A 27,584-nucleotide genomic window follows, 5' to 3' on the forward strand; every position below is an offset into this window, starting at 1 on the left:
TCCATTGAAAAAAAAAGTTTGTGAATGTTTTAAGAGTTAATATGAAAAAAGTGCTGGTGGGGCACATACTTTCTAAACACTAAACCTGAAAATGGACTCAGTAGCTGTTGTAATAGATTTTTTGTTTTGTAATACTTCATTTTAGATTTTGTTAGCAAGATATAGGAGAGAAGATCAGTGTAGTCTGACTTGAAGTTTCTATTGCTATTGATTGTGGAGCTCTTGTAGGTAAATGGGTAGGAGACTCAAGTCCTGGGGTTGGTGGACAGAGGGGTAGCACTGTAAGGAAGTGTCATGGTGCTGCTACGTGTGGGAGGCATCTATCATGTCCTAGTTGTTGGGTTTTTTCCTTTTAACTTTTTTTTCTTGCTGCTGCCATTCATCCCAGAGCATAGAGACAGGAATACGGATGTAGCACCATCTAGTGTTCCTTTTGCTAGAAAGGGAGTGGAAAATGCTTTTCTGTCTTTTCTCTATTTGCAGTGCAGACCTGAATGCTTTCAGTCAGATGTTGATGAAAACAGCAGCTGGAATTAGGAGCTTTCTTCTCTAACACCACCACCACCCCCATCCCATTTTTTGTAGAGCAGGAAGGGCTGTAATCTTGGCATGAAAAAGCAGAATATCACTAAATTGCTCAATAGTCCCAATTTTATGAATTACAGAAGCCTCTTAGTCTGATTGGCTTTCTTTCTTATCTGTCAGCTGCTGTCAGACAAATCCTGTCCTCCTGGAAATGGAGAGTACAGTGGAGATGGAAGTCTGAAATATCACTGCATACTACTCTTGTGATAGCTGTTTGACTGCCAGAATATTTTGTGAGGTTTTTTGTGTTTTTTTTTCTTTTTTTCCTCTTAAAATATGTGTAACACAGTATCCTTAGACATCTTCAATAAGTTAACTTTGTCTGCTTTTGCATGTCTGAATACTCACTATTTGCAATGATTTTAGTATGGTGTACTTTGTAATTCAAGAGCTAACTGCTTAATATGCCATGTAGGTTTCCTCATCCTTCTCTGAAAAGGGAGAGAATGAATGGACTGTAATTTAAATTGCCCAGCTCCTTCATTAGTTTGCATGATTCATTTGTTCATTGTACTAATTACTCTTACTAAATGCATGTAGGAATGTGTTTTCTGGCTGTTCAGGACAATTTCCTGAGGGCTGTTGAATTATTGGGAAATGCTTTGTGGTAATAACCTGTTCTGTGTCTTACTTTTGCAATTAACACAAGTAGATTTTTTTTTTTTAAATTGCTAGAAACAAAATTAAAGTACTGGAGGGGTCAAACCATGAAATGTCTTTTTTTCTCAGCAGAAAGGTATCTGTGAGAAGAGTTGGTATTGTTTGACCTTCCTCGCAGGTTGTGTAACTTGCATGTTACTGCACTGACTGCAGTGGAAGGAGTCATAACATCCAGAGAAACCAACTTTCTCTTGCTGTCAAGCCTCATTCACACAATCTCCTAGCAATGTTTGGATGTAGAAAGTTTTCTCTGGGTTTTCATCCTGTCTCTATCCTTATTCAGGCTTTAAATATGTTCCCATATGAAACAGATTCCATTCTCTTCCACCAGATCACCTCTCTTCATGGCAACATCAGCCAGGTTTGATAACCGACTGATCTTACAGATAAGTGGTGTTGTTCTGACCATTTCATTATGTAACCACTTTATTTTAAAAGACATGCTTAGGGCCCACGGAATTTCCATTCTATTGTGTGTGTGTCTCCCAAGATGCATGTTTTTGTATTGTAAGGCTGAATGTCTGTTCCTTCTGTTTCAAGTATGATAAAACATGATTACTCAATATTAACTCCTTAGGGACTTAGGTATTAGAGGTTGTTGTGAGATTGCTTTACTCTTGTTATGCAGGTGATGGGGAGAATGCTGTACTCCTAGCTGTCCTGTTCTAGGTGCGTGAGTTACCCCCAGAAATTGTGTGCTTGCTATTCTGAGACTGTTCAACAGGGTGCTCTGGTTGGGTTTGGTACCTGTTACAGGCCTGCTGGTTGATTTATAAGCTTTAAATGGTTAAAAAAGTACTGAAAAAATATTGACAGTTTTGAATTGTTTCCCTTTATTTGAACCTCTCTGAGTTCTGTTGGGGTTACCTTTCTCTTTTAGTGGAGCATAACTTGCTCTGCATTTGCTTCTTTTTCAGCTCCTGATTTGGGGTGGGACTTCCATGTTTTTCTCAGTTTTGTCAATATGAGAGAAGAGGTGTAAAATGTTGCTTGGTGGAGCTGGAACTCAAGCAAAGAGCGTAAGAAATGCTCTGCTGTGTTGGACCAGCCAGCTCAGGACTGTGTTTTTGACTCCAGAAACCACAGATGCTGGATATAGGATCACATACTCAGCCACTCTCAGTAGTCTACTCAGCATAAGTCCCCCCATCATGCAGAACTATTTAGTGTTGGAACCAGTCCATAGCTTTTTCTTATGTGGACCTGCTGATTTTATCCTGGAAGTTCATGGTTGCTACCCCTGTGCCTTGACGGCAATCTTGCACTGTTTCTGTGAGTATTTGTCCTATTTATGCAGGATTTTGGTGAATGTAAATTCTTTTTCCTTGTGAAGTTACCTTCATGATTTTGAAAACCCTTTGTAATTTTTACACCCCTGCCTACTCCTCTCCCAGCTTTCTTAGTCTCTCCTTTAAATAAAGCTATGAGAATGTGGATCCTTACCTCAGCTCATTTACTTTTGTTATTGTTACCAGTCTTATCCTGTAAGCTTGATCTAGTTTCAGTCTCTTCTCCCTCTTTCCCAACACTTCTGTAAGCAGCTATTGCTAAATTCTGAACACTATTCCTTTCTCTAAAGCGTTCCAAAAATGCCAGTCCTGTTAACATGAGATAGCTCCTTCAGCATGACTGGAACAATTTTATGAGTCTGACTGTATTTCTGTCTAGCATACTCTGACAAAATAATCTTATTCTCTGTGCCTGCTGCATCATTGCCTCTGTTTTGAATTTTCTGTCTGGTTTTTGGTGCATTCTCAGTCAACTTCATGCAGATTCCTCCCCCCCCAACCCCCCCGGTTGCTTTTCAGCTCTTACCCTTTTCCAATAACCTGGTGGTTTTTTCTGCTTCCTCTCCTCTGTCAGGTTGTTACACCACCTCTTAATCTGTGTCTCAGGCATATGTTTTTATTCTGTCAAGGATTGTCTTTTTGTGGTTTGATGGCATTTGGTTGGTTGGTTTTCCTTAAGAAGAATTCTGCTGTTCTCCCTGTCTAGCCCTCTTACTTATTTATCCTTCCTAATATGATCCATGTTTTTTAGTGTAAACTGTCAATTCTGACATCACTATGAAAGCAAGTTGTAATTACAAGTCTGGTGTGGCATTTTTAAAGACATTCTTCTTAGCTTTCCCTTGTTTTGGGAAGCACTTACCATTCCTAAATGTGTACTTTATTTGAGGTAGGGGTGCATGAAAGCAGTAAGTGTTCATCAGTGTTCTGGGTTTGTTCTTTGTAGAAAGTACTGAAGGCTAGTGCCTAGTAGATTTTTTTGGGGATGTTTTTTTGCTTTGCATTTTTGTTTTCCTGTTGTGGTGCAATGAATAGTGCAGGAAGACTAAAAAGCTACATTTGACTATTGGTGCATTTAAATATGTGAAAATAACTTTTATTCCATAATTTAGGTCCATAATATGTGAAGTTCAGCTTTACCTTTCCCCCTTAATGTATGTGTGTGTGTCCATCATGAAGCAACACATTTTTCACTTAAAGTAAGCATCTGTAGGGAGAGCAAGCTACATAAGATTTAATTCTTATATTTTGCTTGTGATTCTGTGAAAGCTTTGTTGACAGCCATTGTTTAGTGGCTGGCACATTTTGTAGCTGGGCTGAACAACGAGCAAAAGCAGGACAATTGCTTTTCAGGGTTTTTGTACTCGGTGATTTATCAATGGGTTTTTGAGACATTTGCAGTCTCTCTTGGCAGCTGGAAGATCCTAATGGTTAATGAATGTGTTTATTCTTACTGCTGCTGAACAGTGCATTGCCAGCATGCCTTTGCTACATGAATAGCTTTTGTTCTAACTCTAAAAAAATAGCCATGGTGGCAAAGTTTCCTTTTATTTTCTGTTTAATGTAGGAATCATGAATATGGGTGCATTTATCTAAAGGGAAAAACATTTCTGTACTTTGATTTAAGGCAAAGTTCATTTACGTTTATGGCATAATGTACTGTAGAGTCCTAATAGTTTAATGGACTCTCATCACCAAATCTGTCTCGGCTTTTATACCCAGCAGGAATGTGTATGTAGGATGGAACCAAAGCAGGGACACTTCAACCTGGTAAGCAGTGGCATTCCTCACATTGGAATTGGTTTCATCTTTGTTAGCTTTGGCACTCCCAAATTTATCCTAGTCTTTAGAGGTGTATTTGGCCAAGCCAAAAAGAGGTTGGCATGGAATCTTTTGTTTTCCCATGGAAGACTGGATTTTATGCAGATTTTTCCATGTTCAGAGGCAGAAGAACCACTGCTTAAACAGCTTTGGTCAAAGATGTGTGGCAGGGCTTGCAATTTCAAATCATGTCATGCCATGCCAGTCAAGTTACAGAAGCTGTTTGAGGAGCTGTTTTTTTGTTGTGGTTTTTTTTTTTTAAGAAGCAATATTTTTTGCCCTATAATCTAACCACTTGCTTTACCTTGAAACACATGTCCTGAGTTCAGCAGTATCATTTGTAAGACTTCAGTACAGTTAGCCACATTCTGGGCATCTGAGAACCAAGGCTGAGGAGAAATATGGTAAGTTCTGGGGTTTTGCCTATTGCTTTGTACATACACCTGTAATTGTTAAATAAGGCTCAAGAAATACTTGTAATTATAGACTTCAGTCAATACTTAATAACTGTGTCTATGTAGGCCTATAGAACTCAAATAATGCATGACTACAGGCCATGTTTTCCTCTTCAGTAGCATAGGTAGCAGCCTAATTGTGTGGTAGAATTTCTTCCCTCTGCTTTTCATTTTTATGTGGATCTGTTCGCAGTGATAACGACGAGTTCATTCCATCACTGTCTAAATGGACAGAAAGCATGGGGAAGATGAGACTATTGGGCAGTTCCAAGCAGCCAGGAAATATCTGCTGGAAAAACATTTAGAGAAAGATCATCCTTCTTGCATCCATCATTGGAGTATGGTTAGGCTTGTTGGTCTGCTGAAAAAAGAGAATGCTAACGTAGTCATGGCCTCCTGGCTGCTTGTTGAGCTAGATTAGGTGACTAATCTCAGCGTCACATGGAGCAAAATCAGCGATCAAAATGGTCTGGTATTTGGCATGGAACAGCCTCAACTTGATGAACTTCGATTTCTTGTGTTACATGTGGCTGGACTTTAGCCTCCATGGTGTGTAGTCTTTTCTGCAGAGAACCTTATTTTTGCTTAACTAATATGGAGCCAGCACTGGAATTGACCCTTGGCAGGTACTGTGTGCTTTTTATTTTCTGGAATTGTTATTTATTGACTGTCTTTTCTCAAAGATTTAAAATGGAGAAACTTTAAGAAACCACTGAGAAAGCTAAGTGTCAAGGGTAAGTGTATTATGTGTGTGTGAAATAGGACAGGACTGAAAACCGAAGAGAGGAGTATGTGGTCCCATGAAGTAAAGTAGTAGATTTCTTTATTCTTCCAGCTTTCTTCAGAGAGATTCCTTGTTTCTCTTGTCTCTTTTGTTACTGTGGTTATCTACTTCTTTGTCCTCAGCTGCCTCAACAGGTAGTGACAAGTTATGATGTTTTAGTTCTGTTGCAAGAAATGAAAGATTTGCCTGGCTACTGAGGCATTTTTTGCTTGCTTTTGGGATGTTTTTCTTTTGTTTTGGTTTGGGGGTTTTTTGTTTGTTTGCTCGCTTTGTTTGTGTTTAAGAAGGAGAGGGTATTTAGACTGCCCCTCTCTGGCTGTGGGCTGAGCATCAGCTGCTGGGGTTTGATGGAGTGGAGTTTCCTGGAAGATGCTCAGGGTGGACATGTGATACAGCCTGATGACCAAAGCTTGTGTTTTGAAAGTTGCCAAGCAGCCCAGCACTTCCCTAAGGTCACACCCAGAGTGGAGTTGTTTTGCTATACACACTTCTGTTCAATGGTTGTTTCCCTTTGCTCAGAGGAGGCACTTCTGGGCAGCACGGCTGCTTTGTGCTATTTGCAAGATGTTGGCTTCCATCAGGACCACAACTCAGGGGCACTGTTCTCTGGGAATGATACTGTCTCTGGGTAGTTTTCTTGTGGTCGTTCTTGTCATGACTTGTGTGTTCTGGCATGCCCCTTCTTGAGCGGTGCTCTGACCCTAGCGTAGTTCCTGGCAGGGCTGGGTTTATGAGCCATTGTTTTTTCCACTTACAGCCATGGGCTGGAAGTGGGAAACCGGCTGGCAAAATGTCCTGTGGGATTTGGGGGTTCGAGTACTACGGCAGTTCTGCCGGCAGGTGGCAGTTTGTACTGCGGGTTCTGTGGAGACCTGGGAGTCCTTTTAACCTTGGGAGGGGAGCTCTGCTCCCAAGCAAATCGGTGAAACCATGAAGATCAGGGATGGTTTGAACCAGAATGCAGACAGGCAGAAACTATATATTTTATGTTCCTTGTGAGGACTGTACTATAAGCTGTGGATACAAATATGCAGCTAGCAAGAATTTCTCTTGCTTCTTTCCAGTCCCGTGAGATATTTTTCTCTCTCACGGAAGATATTAGTAGAGTTCTATAAGCTATGAACACCTGTGACCTTGCAAAGATTTGTTTATAGTACAGTAGAAAAATATTTTGATAATGGATGTTCTAGGATTTTAGCCAATCACCCTGAGGCAAGGGGTGGCTGATCCTTTGACCAATTAGACTATGAAGAAAAAAGTCTATAAAAGAGTTTGTGAAATAATTAAGTAAGATGAGGAATCTTGATGCACAATGCCTGCCTGCTGGATCTCTCTTCTCCTCCCTACCACTGCCGGACACCGTGATAATAAGCTGTTTATATTGTGTTTGTAAAGGCTCCTGCAGATACCAGGCTCTGAGATTTGTAGAGTTAATTTTCTCTGTGTGTTTACTGTATGTTTTGGGGTGTTCTTTGTTTGTTGGCCCCCACTCTCCCCATGCCCTTGTCCCTTCTCTTTGTTCTAAGTTCATTCTCTGAATTTATCATTTGTTCTAATGTAAAGTTGATGCTGAAATTGAGTCAGTGCTCCTTCTTTATTGGTCAAGCTAGGTTTTCTTTCCTACAGTAAGATACTTCTATAGCCATAAACAGATGAAATCTAAAAGCCTGGCAGGGAATAGAGTTTGAAAGATGAGCTGCTTTTAGGTGACCATGTTGATAGGAATGAGATTTTCAAAGCTGTCTACCTGTGGTTCTTGTTGAACTTAGCTGGAGTTGAAGTTAGTTTGACTGAGGCTGAGTTGCTTGTTCATGAGGTGCTGGCATAGTTCCACCCATCCAAGTAACACTGACAGCTCAGTATGTGTGTAACTCTCTATGGGAAGTGACCTCACGTATTGCATGGCTGTGTGAGTGCAGGATGAAAAGGACAGTGGGTGACAGCACCCCACACAATGCCTTGTGATCTCTGTGCTGTTATGTGCAGGGAGGGAAAGCATTCCTTGAGGAGCTGTGCTGTCTCCGTACAGTCAGCTCCCATTGTTTTAGACTTCTCACTCCATTTCTGTACGATCAACTCCTTGCTCACTTGTCAGCAGAGGAAAGATGTAAGTGTGCATCGGAAAATAACCAAGTGTACTCTTATCCTCACATGCACATGGTTGTCCTGCAAATTCTTTCTTTCTCTGCGTGTGAAAAGTTAAAAAAAAGAGTGGGGGAAGGAAGAAGCCATCCTCCCACCCTCACTTCAGGCTCCACAGTGAAGACTTAGTTTACTATATTTAGAGCATTTTGTATGGATAGAGATGTGCCTAGAAGAAAGTGAACTGATGAAATAGTCAAAGGTACCTAGATCAGCAAGAATAATAAAAATTTATCTAAGGAAATATAAGCAAGCTGAAACAACCAGTGAAACTTGAGTGGCTGTCTTAAGTTGAGAATCATGGGGTACAGAGGTTTAGTATGTCCAGAAAAGGAGAAATACACCAGCCGGTCAAATGCCAATGTATGAAAAGATACGAAACAAGCTTGTAGGTAATCCATTAGTAACTACCCAAGGGATACTGAAGTGGGAAGAAATATGCAGAAGAGAGCTCAGCTGGAGTGTTCTGCCTGTTTTGCATCTTCTTTATAGAAAGATTAGGAACTGTAACAAGAAATTAACCAGGACAAAAGTCTTCGAAAACATTTGTTTAAATCTCATTTAGAAAACAGAGAGCACAAGGAGGAATGTTGTCAAAAATTACTGCAAAGCGGACTGAGCACCTTCTTCATTTCCTGAGGAACAGGGCATGGAGAAATACATATTTTCAACAAAGCAAGTGAGATGGGGTGTTCATGCATTTAAGCTAAGAAGAAAGTAAAGCAGTAGAACATGTTACTTACAAAAATAATACAAAAAAGAGTTAATTAAAAAAAATTAATTATTTCTGTGAAGTGCTGAAAGCTATAGAGTTGCAAGAGCATAAGCAGAACCTGGAATGACCCATGCTTTACTAAGAATCATGAGTTCATAATTCATTAGCTATTTAAGTTGGTTTTAATCTGCTTGTAGAAATTTGTTTGCCAAATGTGTCCAGAAAACTGAAAGTTGAAAATTGCTTCGATTACAAAACCCAGAATCCATAACAGCAACTCAGAAAGATATGGTTCCAGTACATTTTGTTGTATCATTTTTAAATTAATGATCAGCTAATTGTTTTAAGTGTAAGATGTTACATTTTTCTCAATAAAATGAAGGTAACACCTAGGGCAAGAGGAAGTGCTCTTATGTCTATTGGATATCAGTTAATCATAAATTACAGTCACAGATGATGTCTTGGGTGTTCTTAGTAGAGAAGTTACTTAGTTGTTTATCTTTGCAGTTCTAATCAGAAATAATAAAACAAACCTCTGTAGAAACACAGTCAGGGTCTTCTAAAAAATTTACCTGGTGTTTGGGGATCTTCTCATAACAAATGTGTGCATCTCAGAAAACCAGAGGGGAGGAAAAGTGAAGGGGAAGAGACCGTGTAACTGTAGCACTGAGAATGTTGCCGTGATTTAAATGGTGAACTAATGTTTAGTCATGGACAAGTGTAACCATGGTGTCCTGTTTTTCTAAATAGGCAGTTACATCAGAGCCTGTTCCTATTTCCTGCTGGTATCCAGATTTTAAAATTGCAGTAGAAGTTAATGACAATAGCATCATAAAAAGTTGCCTTTCCAATTACTCATTAATATCTTTTCCAGTTATTAGGCCTTCTGAATTGCTTAGAAATTCTCAGGATTTATCATATGGTAGAGCAGAAAAATTTTCTTGCTTGGCTTTTATTCCACGATAATTCTTATTTCTTTGCTGCATAGTCTTTGCATTCCAGTGGATTTCTTTTCCACAATAAAACGGTATAGTTTTGGTTTGTTTGGGGCTTTTTTTCATATGTACATGTATGAAGGGTTTTTTTTCCCTCCTCACATTTTATTGGTCACTTCCTTTGTATTCATTTTTTGCTACGTTTGGAATAAAACAAGCCAGTTTACCTATCTGTACAAATGAAAGTTTCTCGTCTCATCTGTAAAGTCTATTTCTTTTGGAATCCTAATAAGAGAACAACACTAAAGGTTCGAATATTTCAAGATTTTTATTTCTTTGTTTCCAAGACTATCATCTCAGGCTGTGTAGATTCTTGCATTTTTCTGAAGAGAAGAACTAACATTTTGGCCAGAAAAACTCGCCCAAAGCACCCCTAATGAAAAAAATCAACTCCATATTCTTGAGATTGAGAGCAATTAGGTAATCAAAAGATAGATGTATAAAAGAAAAATTTTTATGTGTACATGTACACAGAAAGGTTTTTGAATGTCTAGTGGATGGCAGCAGGTGGTTTTTAGAAGATCAGCTGGCTTTTCTGCACTCAGATTGTTGCAGGCACTGAGAGGATGCTGTCAGCAATTAAAAAGGTAGCTAGGGAAAAAGAAAGGTTTGTAGTTACAAGCTGGCTCTTGTCTTTCAAAGCATGGGGAGCAGATCTTGTTTCTCTCTGTAAGCCAGTAGTCCCTCTGAGAGGGTTGCAAGGACCTCTTAAAATGATGTGTGCAGGCTGATTCTCACATTGCACAGAGCTCCATCAAAACAGCATTGCCGCACATGCAGGCATCTAACTGCAGGAAGGGTTGGAGGACACTCACATGTGTACAACAGGTAGCAGAACAGTCTGGGTGAAAGCAGAGGAGAATACCTCCTGATAGGTAACAGCAGACTCCTTCAACCATAAAGTACAACACAACTTTCCCAAGTGGATTTTTGTTCTAATCATCAGAATTTTGTAAAGTATGTAGGCAGGAGATTGACAGTATGAGTTCATCTTGGTATTCTCTGCACTGTTGTCTGATAGAATAGTAATGTTCTTGCAATTTTTAGTGCTTGGGTTGCTTTTGACGATGTAATTTCTGGATTAAAAAGGCAAAAACCAGGTAATTAATGATGTATAGAAAAGTATATGTTGCTTCCCCATTCTCTCCTTCCTCCCCTTCTTTGACACAGATGAATTCCAGTAGGTTACAGTGGAATTGCAGGTCTACACCAATCCTGCAAGATCAAGTTTCTCTTATAAAAATTGGTGCCTTTGTCAGGAAGCAGCAAGAGCAGGGCCGCCTTACAGGCGGCTGACAGGATGGGAAGGGCACAATCCTTGTTGGCACAGCCCAGTCCCTTTGTTCCCAAGCAGAGCAAAGGTGCTGGCAGCAATGGTTCAAATTGACTCTCTAGGGGTCAATCATCAAACAAATGCCAGCAATCCAGGAAGCCTGGACAGTGAGTCAGTGTCAGCAGGGAACAGAGCTGGGCACAGGCTTGCCTACAGCACTGCACAGGGCAGGACCAGGGGCTGGGGTGTACATGGGGCTCCTGGCAGAGCATGCTGGCAGAGGGGACCATGGGGAGCGTGGTCATGGCAGTAAAGGTACATGGGAGCACTCAGGGTCTTGACAGTCTTGGCTGTTTACTCTGGAGTGAGTCTCAGCAAGAGTTGCCAGAGCTATGACACTGGTTAAAGAGGGAGCTCTGGTGCGTTGCCCTTCCAAAAAAGGCGTGGATAGCTCTTCCATACTTTGTGGGGGGGGTAGGGGTTGTGCTGGATGGTGGGGTTTTCTCTTTGTACTGGTGCGGAAATGGAAAATGTGCAGATTGATGCACTACGTATTTACTGGAAACATACCATGGGTTGCTCAGTATCTTAATAAATATTTAGCATGACATTTTATTTAATTGTATATGATAATTAAACATATGTTTAGAACTATCACAACTGTTTTGGGTATTGACACACTCTCAAAATTCTTCATTATAATGTAATATAGGTTGGAAGGTACCTCTGAAGATAATGTGTTCTGACTTCTACTAATAGCACATCTTTTAGAGTAAGTGCTCATGGCATTGTTTACTCGACTTCTAGCCTCCCTGTGCCCCTGTTTGACCATCCTCACAGTAAAAAAGAATCTATCTTGAATTGGGATTTTTTGGTGTTAAAACTTCCCAGCTACCTCCTGGCCTAAATTTAAAGCTCTAATTTTAATTGTAACATTTTTGCAGTTGTTGTTGGCCGTCGGTATCCGTTTTTAGAACTGAGTGCAAATTTGATGTATTTGTGAACATGAGGGTCTGCAGCACAGAATGCAGGTCAAATAGTGTTGAAAGGTGCCCTGGAAGTTCCTGTAATCATCTTTACGGGTGTGTCTTAGGTGTGAACTGTGACACTGCTATTGCAATCCTGGATTTCTGTTTCTTGAGAAAAATCTGCCAGCAGCAAAGGCAAAAAATTACAGTGGTACTAAACTGTGGTCAAAGACCAAGTTAAGGTTATATGTAAGGCTTGAAAGTTAAAAATGATCTGTGAAGTAGAACATAAAAAATTTACATTCCTCTGTGCACTAATCCTTTCTTCATACTCCAGTTGTAACTGGCTCTCTGTTCCCCACTGTAGCCCACTTACTCTTCAATAAATGTCCCTGCTTCTAGAGGCTTTTTGTCACAAAGAGAGCATGCCACTGTATTGTCTACTAGTAAATATGATATTATATGATAAATATTTTAGGATAATTTGGGCCAGGCATATCTTCTGAACTTATTTGTATTGAGCTGTTCTTTACATGCAGAAAAATCCTGTTGATATCAAAACAAAGTGATGTCTTTCAAAGTTTTATATATAGTACTCAAGGTAACTAACAGAGATTGTTCCCTTTCCCTTAACAGATGTGTGCAATAGTACCAATCTTCCTGAAGTTGAAATCATCAGTCTCCTGGAAGAGCAGCTGCCTCATTATAAGCTAAGAGCGGATACAATCTATGGTTATGACCACGACGACTGGCTTCACACGCCTCTCATTTCCCCCGATGCGAATATTGACTTAACAACTGAGCAAATAGAAGAGACCTTGAAATACTTCCGTAAGTCAAAAATTCAGAAATTGTACTGAGAAACAAATAAAACAGTGCTATTTTTGTTACCTTCTTTGAAGTATCTGTGCAGTTCTTTGGAAGCTGTGGAGAGGAAGAGAACTGTTTGTGGTTTATTGCTTTGGTCTCCAAGATTGTGGTAGATAGAAAATGAAGGGAACATTTAATCAAGAACAGCCATTGCACTTGTGATTTGTGCATGCACCTTTCCACATTATCAAATACTGGAGAAACTGAAATAGTTCTTTTTGCTTGTGATCTCTCTCAAAGAGACTGAAATTTCTGTATCTGTGCAGCTTAGAAAGCTTAGGCTTCTTTCCATATCCACTTTTTTTGAACGTGTTCTCTGACACATTGCACTGTTGTCTGGCAGCACTATGTGCCACCATCACAGAATGACATTAAATCATTTTGCTGCAGTTTAAGTTTCTGGAAAAGCCTTGTGAAGAACCAGGCTCTGACCATTTGGTTGAAATGGTTTGGCCCTTCATTCTTTTATTTGTTCATAGTCATGCTATCAGACAAAAAAAAATACTTGTGCCTAGAGGGAACACAAGTAGATTTGTGACCTTTATGGTTAGTCATTCTTTTGTTGGAGTCTGTAGATACTTTATCATGGTGACTGGATTCATGTCTCTCTGGTTTCTTCCACTGTAGGTATTGACTTAGGTGTGCAATTAGAGAAGGCTTCTGTGATTCATCTCAATGACTACTATGCTAAAGCAATAGCAGTGGATTTACATGGATTATAGTAGTATGTAGATTTAGGTAGAGCTGCAGGAGGGATGAGGTACAGGGCTCAGCACAAACCTGTGCAAAGATGGCTTCATTGCATTTTGAAGCACCTGAAGAATCTCTTTGTAAGGAGCACAGCTGGTAAAGAAAAGTATGAATAATATGAAGAACTGAGTTTCTGATGTTCAATAAAGGGCATGGAAGTATTTTAGTAAATAACTTACATATGCTCTCCGCTTACCCCCAATCACACAAAATCAGTGGGAAGGGCAGGGAGACAAGCTGAAGCTGAACTATGGAATCAAGTGTACTACCCTGGTTTTGTATCAGCCCATTAGTGCTGTTACAATGATGGCAGAAACTGGCTTAAATAGATAATTTGAAATGTAGGGTTTCCAAAGCCTTTAGTAACCTGATTAGTCCTGTCTCATGAATAAAATTGTCTGCGTGGGTGCACTGTTGCAATAACCATGGGAAAAATGTTTTGCTAGTGGGAAACTCAAAAATCCCCATGGCAGCATCCCTCTTCTACCAACTGAGATCATGGTAGGTGTGTGACTGCTGGGGATGGATACAAAATACAAACTGTGTGGAACATGAATTGAGAGCAGCCCTGAGGAGAAGGATTTGGGGGTGTTGGTTGACAGCTCAACCTGATCCAGCAATGTCCAGTTGTAGCCAAGAAAGCCAAATCTGTCCTGGGCTGCATTGAAAGAAACATGGTCAGCAGGTCAAGGGTCAAGGGAGGTGATTCTCCCCACCTACTTTGTCCTTGTGGGACCCCCACCTGGAGGGTGTGACCAGCTCTGGGGCCTCCAACATAAGAAGGATGTGGACCTGTTGGAGCGAGTCCAGAGGGGCACAAAGATGATCCAGAGGGCTGGAGCACCTCTGCTGTGAAGACAGGCAAACAGAGCTGGAGTTGTTCAGCCTAGAGAAGAGAAGGCTCTGGGGGGACTTCAGAGCACCTTTCAGTACTTAAAGGGGGATACAGGAAAGAAAGAGAGGGACTTCTAAGCAGGCCCTGTAGTGATAGGATAAGGGATAATGGCTTTAAACTGATAGAGGGTCAGTTTAGATCAGTTATATGGAAGAAATTCTTTACTGTGGGGGTGGTAAGGCACTGGAACAGGTTGCCCAAAGAAGCTGTGGATGTCCCATCCCTAGAAATGATCAAGGTGAGGTTGAATTAGGCTTTGAGCAACCCGGTCTAGTGGAAGGTTCCCTGCCTATGGCAGGGTGTTTAGAACTAGGTGACTTAAAGGTCCATTCCAACCCAAACTCTTCTATTATTCTCTGAAAATGAAGCTGCGAACAACAAAGAAATTGGGGAGCATAGCTGCCTGAAACTGTGAATACTTAACAATTTTATCTAGCTTTTAGCTTACAAGGCATGATGACGGCAGCTTTACCATGTTGCTGTGGTTGTAGATTTCTTCCAATCAACTGGGTTGAATGAAAAAACCCTGTAATTCTTGCCACACTGTATATTTTCTGCTTTTACTGGGAAATAAATGCTTAAAAAAGAGGAAGCAAGCAAGGAAATCTTTGATAAAGAAACATTTATTTCTTACTGCTTACAGGCAGACATTTGTGTATAGATAGTAGTTCAAGAAATTTAAGCAAATTTGGGTCTAGCCTTAGACTGATACCCTACAAACTGAGATCTCTGACTTTACCCTTGTTCAGTTGCTGTGAACAGGTCACAGACTCCATCTATACACAAGAGTGCAAGATCGTAATAACTCTGCATGTTTCAAAATGATTGCATTGATTGCAAACATTGGTTTATGGCAGAATTAACTATGAAAGTCAAAATACTATGTTAAGTAAGTTGGCAGAAAGGTTCTGTGAATTATGCCACCACCACTTTGGAGTGTTCCACAGTGTGACTACTTGCACAGTTTTCAGTGCTGCAATTAAGCTACCCCTCTTGTACCTGTTTAGTTTGTTTGAAAAATCTTAATGAAGATGTGAGCAAATACTGTAACCTGTCTCTTTGAAAGTTTGATTTTTCAATGACTTATGAAAATTTCCTTGCAGTTGTTTGTGTGTTGAGATTGATGCTGGTTTATAACCTGTTGGTGCAAATGTGATGACTTTCCCACTGTGTTGATCCATACAGCAGAAGAATCAGCAATGACCCTTAGGCATACTGCTGTGGCTTGTTAGAGCAGATTTTCTGCCTTCCCGTGGCTTTTTTTTGAGGTCCTCAATCCAATTCACAACCACAAAGGCTCAGTATCTGCTGGGCCACGTAACACAAGAGTATGGCTACTTAGCTCTCCTTTTTAATTGATCTTTGAAGATATTGGTAGAAAGATGAATAGTCAAATATCCAAGCATTTTAATTTATTCACTGCTTTTTGTGGGGATTTAAGCTATAACGCAGAATAGGTGATGTAGAGAATTAGTTCATAAAATTTAGTTGGCAATTGGGAGGAATGGAATAGTATTAGGCCTGCAACTGTACTTTTACATTCTGGAACTCCAAAGCACATCTTTGTTATTATTTCTTTCAGATGGAAGGCTGAGCCAATTTTTGCCAAATGAATAAAATAAAACTGATCTTATCCTAAAGCATAATCAAATAAATTAAATGTCATCTGACCAGCCTCATTAAACTGTTAAGGCAGAGTGTCTTTTAAGTAAGCCTAAATGATGTATGATACAGCAAAATGACATTCCATCTCCCTGCCCCCATATTGGGGGCAGTCAAGCTCACTTTTGCTGAGGGCTGTGGGGAGAGGTCTGTGTGAGAGCCAGGCTGAGCACAGCTACCAGGGGCAGTGAGCAGGCACAGGAGTCTGGGTTTTTCCTTGGCAGCTTAGGGGGACAGGCCCCATCTGGGAACCCTCTAAAAAACTGAGGGTGCTTGCTGCTGCGTGTAAGGTAAAGGTAAGGTGAGCCACAGGAATGTGGGCCTCAGGAAGTCCTAGTGGCTTCTGAGAAGCTGTCAGCTGCTCTTGACCCAGGGGTGTCCTGAGCCTTCTTTGGAGCTGCTGCTCAGTAGGGATGGTCAAGTACCTTTTTAGCTGGTGGCTGGGAGAAAGTCCTCTATAACAGCCAGGTCTGGAGCACAGCTTCCAGACACAGCCAACAGATGTACTAGTTTCTGTGGAACAGTGCAAAGAAGGGATCCTCATCTGAGTTCAGAACAACCTAAGCCTGCAGATGTGGTGGCGGTGTGCCACAGGTGCATTCTCCAGGTTTTGGAGCACCTGTCCCTCAGGGCAGAGACTTCAGCCCAGACAGAGACTTTAACCCAGAAAGAGCTTCAGATTGGGAAGACAGCCCTGCAAGAGTCAGGTTGCTGGGAGTGCCTAGAGCTGCTCCCTATCCCGAGGTAGAGAGAGATGGCTTTCATTTATGCAGGTGTGCTGTTGTTGGAAGAGCTGTCACCACGTGGTGAAGTTGAGAGGAAGTCAACAGGCTGTGCAACATCACAGAGGGTTGAGACATACACAGGACCTAGGAGTGGCTGAGACATCAAAGGACTGTGCTCCCATTCAGAGGAACCTTGACCGGCTGGAGACATGAGTAAAGAGCAGCCTTGTGCTATTCAGCAGAGGGAAGTGCACAGTCCTGCAGCTGGCGAGGAACAGCCCCATGCTCCAGTAGATGCTGGGGTCCACCTGTTGGAATGCAGCCTTGCAGAAAAGGGCCTGGGACATCCTGTTGGACACCAAGGTGGACATGAGCCAGAAATATGCCCCTGCTGAAAAGCAGAATAAGGGCATCCTGAGCTGTATTAGGAGGAGCATTACCAGCAGTCTGAGGGAGTTGTACTCAAAATTAGTGAGGCCACACCTGGAGTGCTTGGTCCTATTCTGGCCTCCCTTATTCTATATTCCTTCAGTGTAATGCATTCCTTTCCTCTCCCAGGAAGCTGCAATCATGTCTCTCAGTGGGTTTTTTGCCTTGTTAGAAAAATAGGTCATAACCATGCAGCTGAAATATTTTTGTCTAGCCAATCGAGCATAGTATTAAGCGCAACTTCATTTTAGAAATGTTTTTGCTGTCTCCAGGAAAAATATAACCAAAAAAAAGGAGATTGTAATGTACATTATTTCCAGGTGGTGAACAGTTTGCAAAATTTGTTTCTTTAAAGCTTTATTCTTGATTTTCTTAATTCTACGTAGGGGTGTATTCTCTTAAATGTCTGTCTCTTGCTATTACGGTCTTATTTACAGTGTTTAAGTGTGCCTAGTGATACCTTAATTAAACTACACAGCTGGTTTTGCAGGAAGGTTGCCAAAGACATCAATTTTGATTTTATACAAATGCAAAAATAGTGCTCTCCAGTAATTTTTTGGGGGAAGGGAGAAATAATCCTTTCATGTGGAAAATAGCTTTTTGTCATTAAGTACTTTAATTTCCTCTGACTGTGCCCCTGTCTGATGTTAAATCATTTTGTTTCAGTGGGAGAACAGTTAGACCCTCTTCTGCATTAGAAGAGTCTTTTCCTTGTACCAGTGAGGTCAGAAGCCACGAGCTCTGTCCCATCTGTAGGAAATACTTGTACTATTTTGAAACCCTGGATAGTCATCCCAGTTTGATGAAGGACAGTCAATCAAATCTGAAGCACCCATTTTTCTAAATTTTTTTCAGTTCTGAAAGCTGCTGGTTATAATGCCCTCAGTTGCTCTAGATTTTACTCTGGGTTCTGCTCTTTCCAGGTTAAGCAAGACTTCTTGCTAAACAAAACACTACACTGGAAGAGATCACTGTCCTAAGTTTGCCCTTACTAAATGTGTAGTCATAGGATTACTCTTATTCAGTGTTCTTTTAGAGGGTGGAAACACCACTAACTCTTCACATCGGTAAATTATTCCAGTTTAGAAATAAGTGTGACAGCCCATCCTTGAAAATCAGTTGGGCAATTTTAAATATGCCTACTTTGTCAGTTTGCAGATGTATGTGTTGTGGCAATGCGTGACTGTGATCAATATGCATTTCATACTGGTGGCCTGTACAGCTACTGCTCTGATAAAAAGGACTCCAGACAATGTTAATGGGATGGGCAACTTTATCCTGAGTGGTGGTGACTGTACTGGTGACTGTAGAAACTGATGATGCGGTATGGTGTTTAATTATCTGAACCATCCTGAGGCTGTAGCCAAGAGAAGAAATGTGACCCAGAGGTAATCAAATGGGATGTAATCCGTTGCAGCTGCCATGGAAATACTCCATCCAACTCCAGTGTTCAGTTTCAAAGCATCCTCACAGAATTGTAAAAGGTTTGGAGAAAAAGCTGAGAATGACTTAGCATGAAAACACAGGATTTCTAGTGACATGCTGTTTAATGACATCCTTTTAAGACTTTATTTGCCAGCAGAGATGACGTGCTGCTGCTTTGCACCTTAGCAGCGCAGTGCACTACAGTCTTGAGTGTGCTGCTGTGGGGTGGATGAAAGTACCTTTGTCAAAAACTCTCTTCAAACAAAGGAAGGGGTTTGCGTGGGTTTTATAACCTGGGTAATTTAGGCACATCAGTTTAATGTTGACCTACGGCATGGATTTATTTCAGCAAAAAAGGAAAGAGAGGGCTCTTGAGCTTTTCAAGCCATCTTTTCTGCCTAATGAAACCCCTTTGTAACCACAAGCTTAAGGAATGCTTAGTATAGCTGTTCACCATTGACTACCAGAATTCTTTATCAATCTGTCTGTTTTGTCCTATGGAAAACAGATGAAAGGGGAGGGGTTTGTTTAGTTAGAAGTAAACATTAAAAAATAGAACAAAATTTAGCAGCTAAAAGGGAATGCTGAACAAATGTGAATAACTGTATTTCAGTTTGGAATAGGAAAATGCGACTTCCTTATGGTTGCAGACATATTACCCAAAATCTTTTTTTAATCCCATTTTGTATGAACCTTTAGGCAAGTAATACAATAATACCCCAACCAAATGTAGCACTGCAGTATGGAGATTTGAATACACAGAGGTTCAAAGTTTGTAGAGTCAGTCCACCAGAAAAATATACTGTTCTGATAAGTTTACTATAAAATTAATCTGCTACATCCCTGTAGGAAGGAAAAGTAGGGCTGCAGAAGTTGAAAGTAGGTTCTGCAAGTGTGCAGCTGCTTTGTCGGCTTGGTCACAAATTCCTGTTCAACTTGATAACCCTTCCAGCTTTATAGAGCTACAATTCCTCATATAATTGAAGGGATGCTTGGGGGTGGGTACCTGGATATATAGTATTCTGTCTGCCCAGGGTTTCCGTCTTCATGCTGGGAAGATAATACACTTACTCTGTATTTCCCAGTCTCTTGAGGGGTTCTAAAATCATTTGGCCACACAAGTGATTTTCACCACAGAAAAGTAATGCCTTTCAGGATTTTACCAGTATGCTTCCAATCAGATCTGTAAAAAAGTATCAATAAAACAAACAAACAAGCCCTAAGCCCCTACCTTGGACTATTTTTATCCTGTCTCATTGAAAGGGAGTATATGTGCCATAGGAAGGACAGTGAGAAGAAAATTCTAGCATGTTGAATATTTCCTTTGTTTAAAACGTCAGCAAATAAAGGAAGGAGATTATCTCTGCAGCAATTTAAGGTGGTAGCCAGTGTTAATTCTTTCTATTTTAAATGCTTGTTTAATAGCATTACCAGACTGAAATTACCTTTTGGACAAAAATAATACAAGTGGAACAAATAGTTTATATGCAGAGCAATTGAGTTGATGTTGCCATAGGAACCTTTATTTTTCTCTGTCGGTATTTTAACAGTGTAGCCTTAATTGCATTTAATAGCATGTGTAGTTTTTTCCTTGTGAGTATGCATAACTGAAACCTTGCAAGACTCAAAGCTACTGCAGTGATAATTTCTTATACCAGTAAAGCTGAAATCGTGATGTGTCAAGAAACCAAAGCATTTTCCTCTGCATAGCTTGACTATTCCTTACCTATTCTGTTATAGTAAAAGCAAAGTGGTACCAGTCAGGGAGTAGAATAAGTGATAACAACCTGGAAGAGACATGAGTGAGGGTGAACTTAATAGATGTCTGCAAATCATGAGTGATTGAAAAGGAGAGATGAACTGAGTGTTCAGATTTCCAGAGCTGGAAGCATCAAGTTAAGTTAGTAAACGTGAGTTGCAAAGCATAAGGTGAGGGGTTTGTATATCAGGAGGAGTAAATGTGTGGAACTCCTTGCAGGAGGATGTTGGAGATGCTAAAAATGTATGTGGGCTCAAGAACAGAGAGGATAAGTTTTTCAAGTATTGCTAAAAGCAGTAGCTCTATCTGTCTCAGGCTGTCTCTGATGGTGAAGAAGCTAGAGGTTGGGAGGGCAGTTGTGGGAAATATTGTGCAGTTCTCTTTTGCCTGCTCATGGCTGTTCTTGTGGATGGAGTCTTTGGCTAGAGAGACACCAAAGACTTCCTTGGTCAGACCCAGTATGGCCTCCTACCTTGTGTTATTAACATAGGTCACAACTTAATCTATCCCAATGCTTCTACTGCTGTTTGCAAAGAATCGCCTTTCCTAAAAAAGGGGGAGAAATGGGTGAAGAGTATGTGCTGGTTGTGAACAAAATGGATGTCAATCCCCTTGGTATCTGTACCTGCACGTATTCAGACATGCTTTTGGAATTGCTGTGTTTGATGATTTAATGCGTTTGTTCCTCAGATAGATTCTCTCCTAATAGCTTAAACACAATTTTAGTGGGGGCTGCAAAAGTATTTTCTTCCTTTTCCAAAACACTGAACACAAAAATTAAGTTATTCTGGGTAATGACCTTCAGTATTTTTAGGAATAGAGTAGTAAAAATTTGGCCTAACCTCTTGTCTTCAGCTTTGAAACTTAGATGCTTGGGGAAAAAAAAAACCAAATGGGCAGTGGTTCATGGAGAGGGCAAAAAGTAGAAACAGATTAGCTTTTTCTTGCGAGGAGAAATGTATTGCTGTCCTGATTTTGCTGATTCTTTCTTTTTTTTTGTTTGGCATTTCTCAGCAGCAGGATGCAGAAGGGGTTCTATTATATCAGACCAGAATAGTGTAACAAAGCAGTAACATAGTTTAATTTTCCATGGGGAAGGCAGGCTTTTATCAAACTGTGTGGAGGAGAGTAGTAATGGACTTGATTTTCATTATTAATGTACTGCATGTCCCCAGTGAATTGCAACAGTGTGATGCTGTTGTTTTGTCAGCTGTGGCAAGGAGTTGTATCATCTTTCTTAGCAATGATTTTTGTTTCCAGTATGGAGGACTCCTTCTAGTCTGTAAAGCCAGAAAGAGCAAAATGCATTTTCTTCATCCCTGCATTGCTTTTGGAGCCAGCTTGTCTCCATGGCAACACATTAGCCTGAAAGAGATGTGGAGACTGGGGAGGAAAGGAATGAGTTAGAACCAGCCGGGCGGTGGTGTGTGTCCCCAACGTCAGCGCATCAGCCTTTTGATAGGAGGATTTTGTTAACACCCATCCAAGGCTCCTGTGCCGAGCTTCTTTATTAGAGGAGCTGCCAGGGCATCTGCTTCCTTTCTGCATCCTTTTTCTGTTTTTTTTTTTTTCTTCCAAATACACCCTCTGCCACCCCCCTTTTATTTTAGTTGCGGCCTCAGTGAAGATGTGGTGCTCATTTTCAGCTTCCCGTGAGCTGCCTTGTGCTCTGGCATTTTGCAAAGGCAGGAAGGCATGGCTGCATTTCACTTGACCTTAGCAGCGAAGTGAAATCTCCTGTATGTCACTGAAGGATACTGACTATGCAGAAATTTATTGAAGCAGATTATTATGAACTGGACTGGTATTATGAAGAATGCACGGATGGTAAATATTTCTTTCTAGTCTCTTGTTGCAGAATTTGGAGCCTGTAAGACTGGAGCATCATTATTCAGTGGTTTTAAAAAGGAAATACCCAGAAAAAGGCAACACCCAGGTGCAGCAGAGATGCCTGCACCTCTTTTGCACCTCAGCATCTCTTGTGAGTGTGCTGCAAGAGACTCTGCTGTATAGCTTTCTCCTCTCTGAAGGGAGTGGCAGAGCAGCATATGAACTGTATGAGCAGAGGAAAGAATATTCGAAAAGCTAACTGTATCTATAATAATTGAGCTGAATTTAAATATACTGATGGTAAGATTGATTATCGGTTCAAGTTTGAAGGGTGTGCTTTTTCTGCATTACCAATATCCTGTAATATGTATATATTTGATGTGTTAATAGGCAGTACATATTTTCTCTCTGGTTATTTGTCTGTGAAAAATGTAGATTCTTAAAAGTGAGCAGGTTAACTTTTTGAACTGGAAGAATTACAAACTCTGGCAAGCATTATCTTTTGTGGCTTTTGCAATTTTCATGTAATGTTTGCTAGGGTGATTATTTCTGTATCTGGACACCAAATGTTTTCATCAGGCTTCTGAGAGAAGGCACACGAGAAGGGATAAGGAATCGCTAAAACTGCATTCTCTGCAGCATGAAAAAATCAAGATCCCTTATTGATGGGACTCTGAAGCAAAATGCAGCCTTTGGGAATGCAGTAATTGTATATGGATTTTATTCTGGTTGGAGAGCTTAGCTTAAACAAGGCAAGTCCAAGATCACAGTGAAGCAAAGCACAGAAAGCAGGAAGGAGTGCAGGCCCAGGGGACGATGTACATATGTAATACACGATAGTGCAATGACAGTGCTCTAACAATAACAATACCAAAGGGGACATGAAGTGTAAAGATAAGGGTGACAAAATTTAAATGGTTTTTTATGGTCTTTTCAGTGTCATGTGCCTCCTCCATTTGTTTCTCAGTAGTAGATTTTGGAACTGAATGCAGTTTCAGAAGCTTGTTACACTTGAACTACAGGAATTGATTGTTCCTGTCCAGGTGTACAAAGAGAAAGGTGCGTATTTATTTGAGAGATCTGACCATTTTAATTTGGATTGAATCCATTATGTAACCTTTATCCTCTAGGTTTAACCCTAGTAAGTACTGTAGCATCTGATTAATCTGTATGATGTAACAGGCTGAGTTGGCCTGCTTTTAGAAGCTTAAGAAACAGACCAGTTCTACAGTCAATAGAAGCTGTAGCTTTCCCCATGTTAAGGCTCCCACAGGTAGCATTTGGTTTGTTTTTTCCAAACAAAATGTTTGTTCATTTTTAAGATCCTTTTTCTGTCTGGTCAGAGTGTCATTATGTGGAAATGTGGTGTGCCTGAATGTCTGAGCTAAGAGCTGATCTACTCACCCATTTTGTCTTAAGGTGTGTGCTGCATGGGAGAAACCGTGGGAGTTTCACAGCAGTGGACTAAGCAACAGGTGTTGGGTAAATGTTTAAATACCTTGTGGGATGAGGGCCTCAGGTGCACAGGAGTGGTTGGTCTGATTCTGGGTTTTCCTGTCAGTGCTGAGCCCCTGCCCAGAATAATTCTTCCATGAGCTGAGATGTGCAGAGTCAGCTGGAGTGTGTGCTGGCTGTCTGCTTGAAGTATTTGGGAAGTTCTTCCCTAAGAGAAAGAAGGGTTTAATGTGTGGTAGGGAAATATCTCTCCAGCAGGTAAGGCATAATGCTATCTTGCATTTTTTTTTACTATTATTTTTTAATGAAAGTATTAGTTTTTACATGATGAAGGATAGTGCTGTCAGTCCTGTCTCAGCCTCTCAGGTGAACGGCAGTCTCATAGAGTTCACAGAATTTTCTGGGGTTTAGCTTTCTTTTGCTTCTTTGAGTTCAGGTGTGTGTGAGAGAAGAGGATTCGAGAGATTCAGTGGAAGACACAGTCTTTGGCCTTAGATACTGGCGTGTTCATTTGGGTTTAAAATAGTGTTGGCACTCACCGTTGATGGAGAAAGGTATTCTAATTGTGGTAGCAGACAAAAGGCGTTGCTGCAGTAGAAAACAGAGCTTTTCCAAAAACCTGGAGCAGGTGGCATATTAAAAGAGATGCCTGTCCCTTGATTGGTTTTCGATTTTTCTGCCATGTATTTGTTGATACCAGAGTCATTTTCCTGAGATTCTTTTTACATTCAGTATAGTGAGATAGGCAGTTGCAGCTCAGCTGACCTGTTTTGAATATCTATTTTAAGACAAATTGAAGCACAGTTAGAGAGCCAGTTTCTCTGCCTTACATGGACTCTCTGGAGCTCAGATGTATGTGTGCAGTCAGTTATGAATCCCACCCAGTTCACCCTCCTTGATAAATACAATATTGGAAAACAGTAGGTGGTACATTAAAACTAATGGGAATCCTCACAAGATAATATCGTGCAGAATTATTTTTCTGATGAAATCGTTCATACATTCTTTGTCAGAGCCTCTGGGACTCAGATTTCCGTTTAAAAGACACGACTTCGTTTGGTTTCATTTATTTAATAATTATTTTAACAGCCTATGGTTTCTTTTTCTTCAGAGAAAAAAAACTAGTCTAAAATTATATCGGGGTATAAGGTTTTAATGCTATTACTTAACTGTAAGGTAAAGAACTGACTCACTGTTACCTCAGGTGTAATGAATTTCTGTAATGACTGACATAGTAATGATGTTTTCTACTTGCATTTGGTGGTGGTATTTTTTTTAATGTCCTGAAAAAGAAAAAATGCTCAAAATATACAATTTATAAATCTTGATAAAGGCTTTCTAGCGTTGGAATAATTAATTAATTCTTTTACATAAGGTCCTTTACAGAGTTTATTTTTGGTAGGAATAGACGAAAATAGACAATAAAATGTCACCCTCTATGTGAATCACTGGTGTTAACTAACATTCCAATAAATTGAAGCTTCTATAAATAACTACTACACTGTGCTTTTTAGATACATTTTCAAGTATAATATTTTATAATACGAGTGACAGTTGTCACCTTACTTGGCATTAGCGAAGTATATTGTGTAGGTGGAATGGGGAAAGAACTGGGCCTGTACATGAGTAGGAAAGTAGCTATTTCATAGCAGACTTGGACAGAACCAGTGATAAAGAGGAAAAGGTGAAACTTTTGTAGACTCTTATCACAAAAGATAATAGTGTAAAAGTTTAGGTTCATATAAGTGGTTTTTAATAGAAAAAAATACGTTCTTAAAAATCCCACACTCAACACAACTTGGGTGAAAAAATTAATACTAAACCCCCACAAACTACCAAGTAAACAAACAGATAAATATCTACCCATAGATATTTTTATGAATATGCTTGTTCCCCCCCTTTCTCTTAGTGCAATATTTTTTTAATGATCAATGCTTTCTAGAGAAATCCAGGTTGACTTTAGAGCCAATTGCTTTCCTGGTGGTTTCTTCCATTACTTTTTTATTTCTACCTCAGCAGTTCATAACAATGCATGAGTTCAATTGTCTACAATTCCAGATGACTTTGTGAATGTGCGATTGGATCTTGCGTCCTCCTTTTTTTGGTCATGAGTTTTTGCAATTTCTCATGGAGGAAATGGTGTTTTTTCCTTTTTTCCTCTGCCAGACCCATGGTGTGCCTGGTTTGTTACACATGCTGGACCTTCTAACCACTTCTGTGTTTGCCTGAGCCGCTTCATCTTCCAGCACCCCTTCCTGTATTTTCTTCCCACTCAGGTTGAAATGTTTTTACCACCTGTTATGTTTGCAGTTACTGTTTAGAGCTTCTCTCTTCTGTTCTATTTTCCACTCCACTGATATAATTATCAGCAAGTTCACTAACTTTCTTTTTAACAAAAGTGGACAATGTTATTGCTTGGTTCTGCTTGATCTCTTATGAGTGATTACTTACTGTTGCCTTGCTTATGTTACTGTGGTGACCCATCGTCTCCCTCATACATTGGTCCCTTTCGTGACCATCCCTGTGAACAGAGTAGCCCTGGTTTTACTCTGAATCTTAGTGGATGCTGGCACTGGGTATGCTATTGAAATCTGAGAGAGTCTTATGAATGCCTTTAGCATGCAGTCTCCGAAACAGCCCTTGCTCTATAGGTGTTCAGCTAAAATGGTCATTCAGGTTGATCTTGTTTTGCTCCCATGTCTTTTACATCTGTATTTAATAAATATAGTTGAACCTTGCTTATATTCCTGTAATTGTTGATACCATTTTCCTGTTTTTCTGCTTTTTGCCAGGCCACTTCTTTACTCCTTCATTGACTCCTAGTTCTTTGTCAAGGCACATAAGCCATATAAGGCAACATACATTGCAGCATAGAGATATTTTTTGTTTTCATTCTGCTCAACTGCTAAATATCCAGATAAGTGTTTTCCCACTTCATCCTATTTCTTTCCCTTTCTGCAGGAGTAACATGCTGTCCCTTTGGTTGAGTGACAGAAGATATTTTGTGTGGGATTTTGAAAGAGTGGGAAACATGAAGCCAGTAAAAATTTGAACAAGCTAACTTCGCTTGACTGTACATATTAACAAAAGCACACATTCAATAACCAATTTATCTCCCTCCCTGAAGAGCCCACCCCAAAATACCCACATTTCTTCATCAGCATGCTTTAAGTCCAAGTGCTGCCATTTCATCTGCTGTTTTTAGACTTGTTTGCTTACGGAGAATCTCTTTGTTCTAGATGCAGCATTGTTAGTAATAGTTTATTGTGCAGAAGTTAGATATTTTTATTGATAAAGGAAAGTTAAAATTATTTGAATGCATTGGAGTTCCTTGGAAATAATGAGTCAGGATATCAGGGTTTGTTTGTATTGTGTCCAGCCTCACCCTTCTTCAAACTAGCTCCTGGTTTGTGTGTTTCCTGTTTCATGGCAAAGCTGCTGAATACACTCTGTACCTCAGTGCAGGTGTTGTACTAGGAGTGTGCTTGGAGCACTGCAACCCCCTTAACAAGCTTCCTGACAGGAGGTAAAGGTCTTCAGCTGCTAATTCAGAGTGGGAATTGCAGCAAATACACCAAATTTACTTCCCAGTGGCAACCCATAAATGTAAGTCTACATTCTAGTATACTCTTAAAGTCCCTGAGTATGTGTTTACAGGAAATATTAAAAATCACTTTTGAATCTTTCCAGATTAGATCATATATTTTCAGAATGGAATACAATGTAGCTTTTGTTTTTTTAAATTTTTATCCATAGCTGCTTATTGTTTCATGTTTGTTGGAAACCTGGCTAGTAATCTTTAGCAAGTAAATATTCCTTCACTGCTAAGGAGGTGTAATGTAGAATACATGAAAAATGAGTTGATAGTGTGAGGGTGGGGCATACATTCCTTCTCCACCCATTATAAATTTGCATCAGCATTTATCATATGCTGATATCAAAATACGCATTGCAACACTTTCTCTCAGCTTTTGAATGTCAGAGTCCTCCTGTGTGGCATGAGTTGATATTAGTCACAGTTCAGAAGCCAACAGTGGGAATATTCACTTACTCTCCGTATATTGTCATGTATTTTGGGCAGCAACATGCCTGCTTTC

The 27,584-nt window shown here is 40.2% G+C and overlaps 1 protein-coding gene across 7 annotated transcripts in view; it reads left to right on the forward strand.

The window, feature by feature from the left end:
• The window catches only part of TRAK1 (trafficking kinesin protein 1), a 103,499-nt gene that overhangs the window by 25,756 nt on the left and 50,159 nt on the right, over positions 1 to 27,584 (forward strand). For 2 of the 7 annotated variants that reach the window (XM_042044259.1, XM_042044260.1), the window contains exon 3: positions 12,324 to 12,518. Coding sequence is in view for 2 of the 7 variants with exons in the window: in XM_042044263.1 (XP_041900197.1) it covers positions 21,966 to 22,029 (64 nt within the window). In the remaining 5 variants the exon portion in view is untranslated. Of the gene's footprint in view, positions 1 to 12,323; positions 12,519 to 21,696; positions 22,030 to 22,308; positions 22,333 to 23,264; positions 23,306 to 23,643; positions 23,746 to 27,584 lie in introns of those variants that run through there. The other 5 variants (XM_042044263.1, XM_042044267.1, XM_042044266.1 and 2 more) reach the window with 5 other exon arrangements.

Source organism: Corvus kubaryi, unplaced genomic scaffold (assembly GCF_017639235.1).
Source record: "Corvus kubaryi isolate FWS band 111438036 unplaced genomic scaffold, C.kubaryi_AGA036_p1.0 37398, whole genome shotgun sequence".
Classification (NCBI taxonomy): domain Eukaryota; kingdom Metazoa; phylum Chordata; class Aves; order Passeriformes; family Corvidae; genus Corvus; species Corvus kubaryi.